The sequence below is a fragment of the Epinephelus fuscoguttatus genome, linkage group LG8 (genome assembly GCF_011397635.1).
Source record: "Epinephelus fuscoguttatus linkage group LG8, E.fuscoguttatus.final_Chr_v1".
NCBI lineage: Eukaryota > Metazoa > Chordata > Actinopteri > Perciformes > Serranidae > Epinephelus > Epinephelus fuscoguttatus.
Genome location: NC_064759.1, coordinates 17308250 through 17317784, shown reverse-complemented (window position 1 = coordinate 17317784; position 9535 = coordinate 17308250). Strand labels below are relative to the sequence as shown.

The window sequence follows — 9535 nt, the reverse complement described above, 5'->3', positions numbered from 1 at the left end:
GAGACAGTAATGTATAAACCACCAGTGCATTTTTATTATATTTTAATATATGGTTCAAAAAAAAAAAAAGTTTGTCACATCCTTTACCTGTATGCAATCTCACCACATCAATATGCATAATGTTTATCAATCAAGTGCTCATCTGGAGACAGCAAATTCAGATTTCTGCATACCAGAGCAGTAGTAATAGTCATACATCCACCCTCAAAGTCTTGCCTCAGCTGTGTCCTGCCGAGCAATACAACTTTGTGTAGTGTGCAATGAAAAGCAATCAAATACAAAAATGTTAGATCACTACATTTGAGCAGAATCAACAAAATCATATAAAAATACAATGCTTAAAAGATTTCCCGAGCATAAAGGCACTCCATTCAATTCATTCCTGATAGAACTGAAATTGCTGAAAATGTAAAGATAATATAGCTACTACCACGACAGCCCCATGACCTACTGAAGCAAGCAACTTCAATTATGTTCACACTCTTTTCTTTATTCACTACTCGCATATTAATGATTAAGGATGTCACAGATTTCCTCCAGCATGATGACAAATCAAGAGAGACTGTTTATCAGTATTGGTCACTTTTTTAAATTCTGGTCTGTCTCTCCGTAATAAAGTGAGTAAAGCCCGGTCAATCCAGTTTCCTCCAGCTAAGGCACATCTAAAAACTTTGGACTCCATCATCCTCTGCAGGCTGAGAAAACCATCACATCTCAGTTGCTGCAGATTCCTGTAGGCCGTCAGTATCCAGCAGTATGCATCATGCAGCTGCAAGCCTTTTAATAAACTGAATTTCTTTATGACATTTTTTTCTGACACAAGTTCCTTATGCTAAATTTAAAGTTAGCCCCAGTCTGTCTTAAAAACTGAACTTTTGTGAGGTTTTCAATCAGTGTATTGTGTCTTTAATATTCTTTAATGATCCCATGCCTGTTCGTCTTCCTAAATGTTGTTTCATCTCTCCTCAATGGCAGATTTTAATCTTTTATTTACTACATTAACTTGTAATTCACCCCTGATTGAAGTGTTGTTCATCTTGTTTTTTAAAAAAGCTCCGTTAGGTCAACAACTATCCCTCTGCAGTACACTGGCCCATCATGAGGTGTGTACAGCTATTTTTGCTGGAGCCACAATCATAGGTGTACTATGGAGCCCAGGGCCGAAAATAGGATACATCCTCTCATCAAACTTGTGTGTTAAAGTGACAAGGTGCTTTGCTGCTCCCCCGTCCCAAAATGATACCTCTCCCTTATCTATATTCAGCTTAATACGGATCCTTTCAGGGCGCTGCTGCACCTGCACCTCTGTACGCTCAGGTGTCGAGACAGTGTAGACCCCTTTGCTCAGTCCTATGGACCACACACCACGGTTCGTAGAGACCGTGAACTTCTTCTTTCGGGGCACTGACTCCTTGCACACGCCCACAATCCACTTGGGGTTGTCACCAACAATAACATCCCATTTGTGTTTCCCGGAGGTGTAACCTTCAGCACCGACGACAAAGACGCAGGGATCAAAGCGCTCCGGGTTGTCTGGGGTGGTCAGGCGCTCGGAGCTCTCCTTCACACTGGACAGGTCTGCGTTGATAGAAAGCCATGGAGAGGCTGAGTTTGGGTTCAACACCACTGGATCTGCACACAGAACGAAAGAAGACAACTATATTATAACAGTAAAATTTGTTACTAGGAGCTGTGCTGAGGCTCAAAAATCTATATAGTTAGTTTATGAGTCTATATACTGGAGTACACCCCAGGATTTACTATACTATATACTGGAGACCAGTTCTTTTTTTGGCAACCCAGTCCCATTGCCTGTCATCTACATCCTTCCGAGTCGCCACTGACTCTCCTTTATGGATTTTAGATATCTCAATATGAAATATAGTTGTTGGTAAGGCAGGAAGGAGGAATCATTTAAGTTGTGCTCTTCTTTTAAATTATTATATGGAACTCTTTTCTTCTCCCTGATTATGTCTCCCAAAGAATTAACGCTGGAATCCTGCCTCCCTGTGCTGACTAATGGTTTGCCTCCTGCTAGAAATAGAAGAATATGCCAGAGAGGACAAGATGGGAGAGAGATTCCTGTAATTTTAAGCCTTTTATGGACTAAATTCGCAATTCTGCATGAGAAATTAATAACTGGATTATCAAGTTCTGCAGGAGGATTGGGATAAAATCATAAAGAAGCCAAAGATACTATGTTGTTAAAATTAGCATAGTAATTCACAGCTTTGCTGGGAGAATGACATACAGAGCCCTGTCTCCACAGCCGAATGGCAAAAAAAGTGTTTTAACCTTAACAGTTGGTTAGAAGAATTTGTGGAGTTAGCCTTTTGAAGCCTGGAGCGAAATCACCTTTCTCATGCTGCTTTCAGATGCCTTTCGCAATTATTTAAACCTTTGAACCTTGAGCAATTTGGTGCGACTTCTATCAATAACATGGGAAAAATGCAGTGAGTAACTTGGTAAGAAAGGTCCCACAAAGTGCAAAAAATTAATAGATTTATAAAATTATTTCTAAAGTTGAACAATTGTGAAAAAAGTAAGGAAAAATTATATTAATAATAATTATTATCATCAAATAATTAAAATTATATTACAGAATTATTGTAAATTTTTAAAGCATTTTTTGCGGGTCGTTTCCTTGTTTGTTTCACTAATTTTCTTGTTTTTAATTTTCTCTTTTTACTGATTTCTTGAAATTTTTTGTGGGGGGTCATTTCTTTTTTCGTTGCTCATTGTTTTCTTCCCATGTTTTCTTAAAGAAATCAAGCCAATCTGCACAGGCTTCAAATGGTTAATATGGATGGAGCGAGATGCTGCCACATTATGGCAACGAGATCCGGAGCTAGAAGAACTATGGGAGGCAATAAGGTCATTTGAACTCCATACCAGTAGAGTGTAACTACTTCATGGATTTGCTCCAAGATGTGTGTTAATGCCTGAAAACGGTTGAAAAATGAATGAATAAATAAATAACAGTAACATTTGTTGAGTATACTAACAAAATATTTAAAGTCATGTAATGATTGGAGCCTGAAGAATATGGTATTTTGTGACATTATTCAAGCCAGAGCTCCCCTGGACCAATGTTTCATATACACCAATGCAATTTTAACAGACATTAGCCAGCTCTTTAAAAACGCTTTTTCTTGTTTCCTATCAACATTAAACAGACAAACCCAAATTGGTCCAGTACAAACTCACAATCCTTAACACCACAGGCCATTTTCAACTCTGACAGTGTAATGTACTCACTATATCTGACATGGGCCTGCATGTTCTTCCAGATGTTGAAGCTCAGAGAACCGACATGCTTGCCCATGTTCAAAAGAGAGTCGTTAGGGAGACAAGGATCGTCCTGAGTCCACTGGGCTCTACAGCAAAGATGGCAATATGTGAAGTTAAAAACAGACATTTGATAATCTACAAAACGCAGCAGAAACCTGGTTTAAAGAGCAGAAAATGTGTAACTATGCAAAAAATGTAAATGTATGGTAAAATGTACTTTTCAGTCTACTTTGCATTAAACATTTACACATGTAGATTTACACTGCGTTTTATTAGTGGTTACACTTCCTCTCATTGACTTCCCCTCAGCCCTTTGAATTACATAACAGCATACGTCACATGTGGGATGGAAACAGAGTGCAGCTGCCCTTATACACTTTCAGCCCAAACTAGCAGTTATAGGATCAGCGCTATACTGCCTTTTACAAATTATCAGAAGCACCTGCAGACTCATTTCAATGAGGTGAAGTCGTCTTCTGCTAATAGCTGCACTGCAATATGTCGGCACTTTGTAATTAGCTGCATCAGTTCCTGATGTAAAAATTTCTGTTTGTGATCTGTATCATGATTACAGATTTATGATGTTTTGCAAAATAGCAATTCTTTTACAGTTTACAGATAATGTTGGCAATAATGAAATCACACAAGCAGAACAGTACAATAATCTAAGTAAATATTAACTGCAATTAGTGACATGACATTTTTCAGTAAAATATGAAACTATCAATGAGATTCTGCTAATTCAACGAGCCAACCTGCAGAGACCAGAACTGAAAAGCATGCCAGATATTACATTTATTTAATTTTATTTATTATTTAATTAATTTTCCAATTTAGTCATCTTCTCCTTCGGTGGTAAGCAACCTGAGTTTTACTGTCACCTAACTAGGAAGACATTTTTTGTTTTAAATGCATAACTGCAATGCATTGTGGGTGATAAACATCTCTATAGTGACCATGGTTGTTGATTCGCTCCCACACCCCTCTCTGGGTCGATCTCAACAAGTTCACTTGAATGCCTTTAGTCAAATGGCACGACATTTATGATGGCGGTAGGACGGCAGGTGCCGAGGGGAAGTCAAGGAGGGCTTGCTGAACAGCTAATGAAACGCAGCCATTGAGATTTTATAGTTATTGCCACAGTTAGTTTGCAGTTACTTACTCTCTCTTTAACTTCTGGAAATTCTAAAACACAAAAAAGAGTAATTGAGATTAGCTAAATTGTTTTTTAGACATCAGAGACAAACACAGGTGCAGTCTTACAACTGTGGGGAAGAGCTGCCTTGTCTTACCCGCAGGAAGGGCAGATCCTCGTTGCCCATCTCTCTCTTCAGAGTATCACTGATCTTGGTCAGAGTTTCAATGTCCTTGTTTGTGTTTTCAATCAGCTCCTTTACGGCAGCAATCTTCTGCTCCTCCTCTGCAGCCAGGGCTTTGAGACGCAGAGCTTCCTCTGTGACGAGCACCTTGTGGAGCCTCTCAAACTCTGCCTTGATCTGCTTCTCTGCCTGCCCCGCTTGATACTGCGTTAAGAGAAGAGAGTTTACATTTAGAGCGCAAATACAAGTGTGAATGAAGATATGGGTAGTCTCTGGTGTGTTACATGTATTGTAGTCTCATTGCACTGTATGTGTGTACTTGAGTATCATGCATGTACTGCAGAACAATATAGCTTCGTTCACATTATAAGCAAATGTAGACCAAACGCGACTTTGTTTTGCTCTCATGTGACACAGATCAGATTTTCTCCGATCAGATCCGGCCCACTGTCCTAAATCCGATAATCTGACCACTCGCCACACGACCGCTGTGAGAACTGGGAATTGATGTGTGTTTTTCCAAAACATCCATGCTTTCTCCACATCATACTTAGATGTGCAGGCGCAGAGCACCCACCATAGAGTGTTGGAGCAATGTGTTGAAACCAAAGAAGAACAAAAATGGAAGACTGTCGTAAGTGAGTCCTGCTGTGACAGCCTTAAAGTGTCGACAGAGATATGGAAATGTAACTCCAGAAAGCCCCAAGTCTTGGAGGAACTGTTCCTCTGTGAAACTCCCTACATTGTGGCCCCACCATCCCTGACTCCTCTTCCTCACCCAAACCTCTCTCCACAGGACTACTAGCAGCGGTTGCTAAAAAGTGATGAGAAGGTGATTCTGCTTTTGGTTCACTGTGTGAACCACCATGTTGCTATGATCGCAGGTCTGTTTATGTCACCAACTTGGGCTTGGTGGATTTTGCCCGATGTTTCTGACTTGAAATTCCAACTTTAATGACTGTTCCATTCTACTTTTCCGTGTCAGAAGTCGTTTTTTTCCCTGAGTTTTGGGGTACATTGGATTGAATGGAGAGTTCTGTTCACACTGATGTCAGATATGGGTCACTTGAAACATAAATGTGAACAGTCTCGGCCTGACAGATCTGATCTGCGGGAAAAATACTGGAATTAAGCAAGAAGCCTTGTAATGTGAACGTTTTCTATTTCTGTCTCTCAATCTGTAAGGGAAGAACTCCTTCAAATATCCAGCAGTATGCATATTTTTGGGGCACTTTATGTAATAGATCCCTGTGGGGAGCTTTTTCCTCCACAGAGGTCAAAGGTCAAGATCTAATACAGAGCAGTCTTGGTGGGGCTGAAAAGGCGGGGCGGGGGGGTATTTGGGTTCAAGGCCTGAAAATGTCTGACGGCAAAGGACCAGTTTTACAACTTGTATAATGATAAACTAGTTTAATGATTATACACAGATAGATGTCATTTGAACACCGTGAGACAGGAGAGTAACTTTACCTTGATGAACTCCACCGTGTTGCTCAGTTTACGGGTCATTTTCTTGTATGACTCCACTTTCTTTTCAAAAATCTGGACTTTGAAGTTCAGCTCATTCTGCAGGGTAAAAAAAGAACATGATGTAACCAAAAGAAAAAAGCGTCAAAGGTGTTCAAGGCTAGAGACTGGTGTTGTGCTGAAGTCTGTGTTCTCTGAACCTGTATCCAGATTGGGAATCCAACAAGGTATCCTCATCATCTTCTTCTTGTGTTTTTCCTATTTTGTTAAGTCAAAAATAGCTGCTGCCTATAGAAGTCACTGCCAATATAGACTCTACAGTTATAACAATCCTATAATAAACCTAAAGTAACTGTAATTTTATCAAACCCATGATTTCTGCACTACTGAAAATCAGTGACCTGCATTTACACAGGATGAATTTTCACTGTGGACATGAAGTGGGGCTGGGGGGTTGGTGTTAGCCGCACACTAATATCGCAGTAGACTGTATACCGTTTCAGGAAGGCATATGTAGGTACGAAAAAATAGCCACCGCCAAAGCCCAATTCTAACCAGCAATAAATTAAAAGTTAAGGTCTCAGCTATAAATAAATATGTTTACATGTACACAATTGTTTTCTTAAATGAGGTCATTTGTGGTTAAACACATGTTGTGCACTGGTGCCAACCGGCCCCACCACAGGGTCGGTTGGCACAGTGTTAAAAGCCAGCAAACCATCATTCATCACAGACTTTCAAATGTTATATCAAAACGTAGCTGATTCCTTTTTCTTTTCACCTAAAGTACAACTTTTCCAATATTTTGGTCTAACACAGTTTTATAACACATTTAGTCCACAGACCACTTTTTTACTTACGACACTATAAAAATGAAATGTCACGCTATCTAAAAAGTTAGTGACTTCCAGAAGTTTCAATAAAGTCCCAATATCCTCAAACGAGTACCTTCTAATTAACAGCGTCTTATCTTGTTACTGTTGTTAAAATTGGTCACATTTGTTGCCATATCAAACTACAAACATTATTAATCATAAATAAACACGTTTCAACCTTAAAATATGATCAGGATTTGTGCCTTGTCTATATCCGTGTTGGGACTGGCTGCAGACTGACATGGCAGAGATGGCTGCCATCTTGTTTTTCTATGGATTAGTGTATTGTGCTCTTACTACCACTATAGATGGCACAAAACAGTGTCCATAAACGAGAATAACAGGTCTAAGTCAGGAGGACGGGAGGATATATGTGTATATATTTCTTGAATTGATTTTTATTTACTTATTTTTTCCTGACTTACTTCGATTGTTTATTTACAACCAAACTTTGTACTCATTGCATTCTGTTGTCTTGTTTGGAAAATACAGTTTCATTATTTATAGCTATCATCTTTTAATGCAGAGACATTGTTCATTGTTCCTGACTTGTTTACAAAAAAAAGGAGAATGGCAGTTGTAATTATGTATTATTGTCACCTGTCTATCCCTAATAAAAAAAAAAGATTTTCAGATTTATGAAACCTATCTTCTACTTGTGAAAAAAAAAAAAAAAAATGGAAGATACACTGCTTTTTCAGACCTAGATCACACTGGACCAGACCTTTTACACAGAGTTTCAGATTTGTGAAACCTTTACTCTAATTGGGCAAATGTGAAAAATAGCTATGTTATTGAAGTACATTATTGTCACATTATGGCCTTTGTTGGTTATGGGATAATCAAGGAAAACATGATTTTATTAAGGGAACACACACACACTCGACACCTGGTGTGAGAGCTTTACCTTACACATGGGTGCCCCGTCTCTCACTGACCACAGCTTATGTGTGTTGTGTAGAGTCACACAGTCCACACACACGGGCTCCTCATCCTTCTCACAGTACAGCTCCAGCGGCTTCAGGTGCAGCCTACAGTTGTTCTCATTGGTGGGCCGTTTCCGGTTCGTACGCAAACTCGACTCTTTGAGGAAGGTCTCGCACGCGCTGCTGAGCGCGCGGTTGGCGATTGGGTCCTCTTCCTTGAACACTTCCCTGCAGACGGGACACTTTCTGTTAAACTGAAAACTCCTCTGCAGACACTCCCGACAGAAGGTGTGGGTACACGGCAGCAGCACGGGGTCCCGGAACACGCCCTGACACACGGGACAGGTCAGGTCCTGCTGCATGGGCAAAGTCTCTTCCGGCATCTCTTCATCCATACTGTCAGCCATGGCTTCACGGGCCCGCTTCAGTTTCCTTTCGGTATTCACTAAAACCCCAAACTGACGTATAATAAGCACTAACCTGGCTCCGAGTGATGTGTCAAGCCTTCACCTGTTTGGTAACGCAAATAAAAATAAAAATAATACCGAGAACAGGTTTATAAAGTAGAAAACACACTGCTCTGTCACAGTGCGCACCCACTTCGTGACTGTTCCACCAACTCCATTTCCGTCTTTCTTCGGTGTCAGACAGTAAGCATGTTGGAGGTTTATACAGCACTGCCCTCTAGTGGATCTGGAGGTTGTAACAGAAATGATTACAGTCAGTTCTTGCTGTGGAGGTTTGCACATCTGCACCTGTCTGCACACCTGATAAAGACAGGGACGCTCTCTCTGCTATATTAAAGTACACAAGGTGAAGTCAGGCAGTTTGGGACACTTAAAGTTAGATCACCAAGAAAACCACCTCGAGTGTTACTTTTAAAACATGTCATGGATCTCTGCTGTATTTCTATAAAGAAAATATGTTGCCAGATAAAATAATTTTTAAATGTTGGACCCACAAACATTGCAAGAACCCCTGCTTCACTTTGATGACACGTTCAGGTAAAATGGGACAGTCGTGTTTGTTTGTTTTTTAAATTGTTAAATCCATTTATCAGTTTGTAAGACTTTTGGGGTCTACACAGTTACATAGTGACAATACAAACCATGCATTCACACTCCACAATACACTTAATAACACGTCATAATGCGCACTGTAAAAGAAACACTAACAGTTGACATAGTTTACATAACACACACACACATACACACACCTAAAAAACCCTAAATAAATCGTCTGTGACGGAATCCATCGTAATCTAACAGATAAATAATATAATTTAACATAAAATAGAAAAGAAAGTCCATAACACATTTACACACCAAATAATGCTATTAATTAATAAAGTTTCTTTTCAAGTAATGCTTAAAAATCTATTAATGCATAGTAGCATTAATAGATTCAGTTGAGGAAATATGGAATATTTATAGACATAAAAATACACTATGATATATCATTCAATAAACCACAGCGGTATGGCATCAGTGGTAAAGCGTTAGATTGGGTGAGGCCTTACTTGTCAAACAAAAGGCAGTTTGTGAGGCTTGGTGATCAATGTTCAACATGTTACTTGTGGTGTCCCCAGGGGTAAGTGTTGGGCCCCTTAATTGTTTAGTCTTTATATCAATGATTCATGCAACGTATCAAAAGTATG

General features: G+C 39.6%; 1 protein-coding gene across 1 annotated transcript; it reads right to left on the bottom strand.

Annotated features, from left to right (window-relative positions):
- Nucleotides 1-25: 25 nt before the first annotated feature.
- trim35-28 (tripartite motif containing 35-28) lies at nt 26-8523 on the bottom strand. Its single transcript, XM_049584259.1, has 6 exons — nt 7860-8523; nt 6081-6176; nt 4584-4814; nt 4454-4476; nt 3259-3377; nt 26-1632 (listed from the first exon to the last, which is right to left on the bottom strand). Exons 1-6 carry the CDS (start codon nt 8283-8285, stop codon nt 1097-1099), a joined length of 1431 nt encoding a protein of 476 aa, XP_049440216.1. The 5' UTR covers nt 8286-8523; the 3' UTR covers nt 26-1096.
- Nucleotides 8524-9535: the final 1012 nt, after the last annotated feature.

Bases quoted from the DNA above. Each gene is read 5' to 3' on its own strand.
- trim35-28 (XM_049584259.1), bottom strand. From the start codon at position 8,285: ATGGCTGACAGTATGGATGAAGAGATGCCGGAAGAGACTTTGCCCATG. The intron at 6,177-7,859 runs GTAAAGCTCTCA...TTTACCCTGCAG, and splicing joins ACGGGGCACCCATGTGTAAG to AATGAGCTGAACTTCAAAGT. The intron at 1,633-3,258 runs GTGAGTACATTA...TTCTGTGTGCAG, and splicing joins GCAGGCCCATGTCAGATATA to ATCCAGTGGTGTTGAACCCA.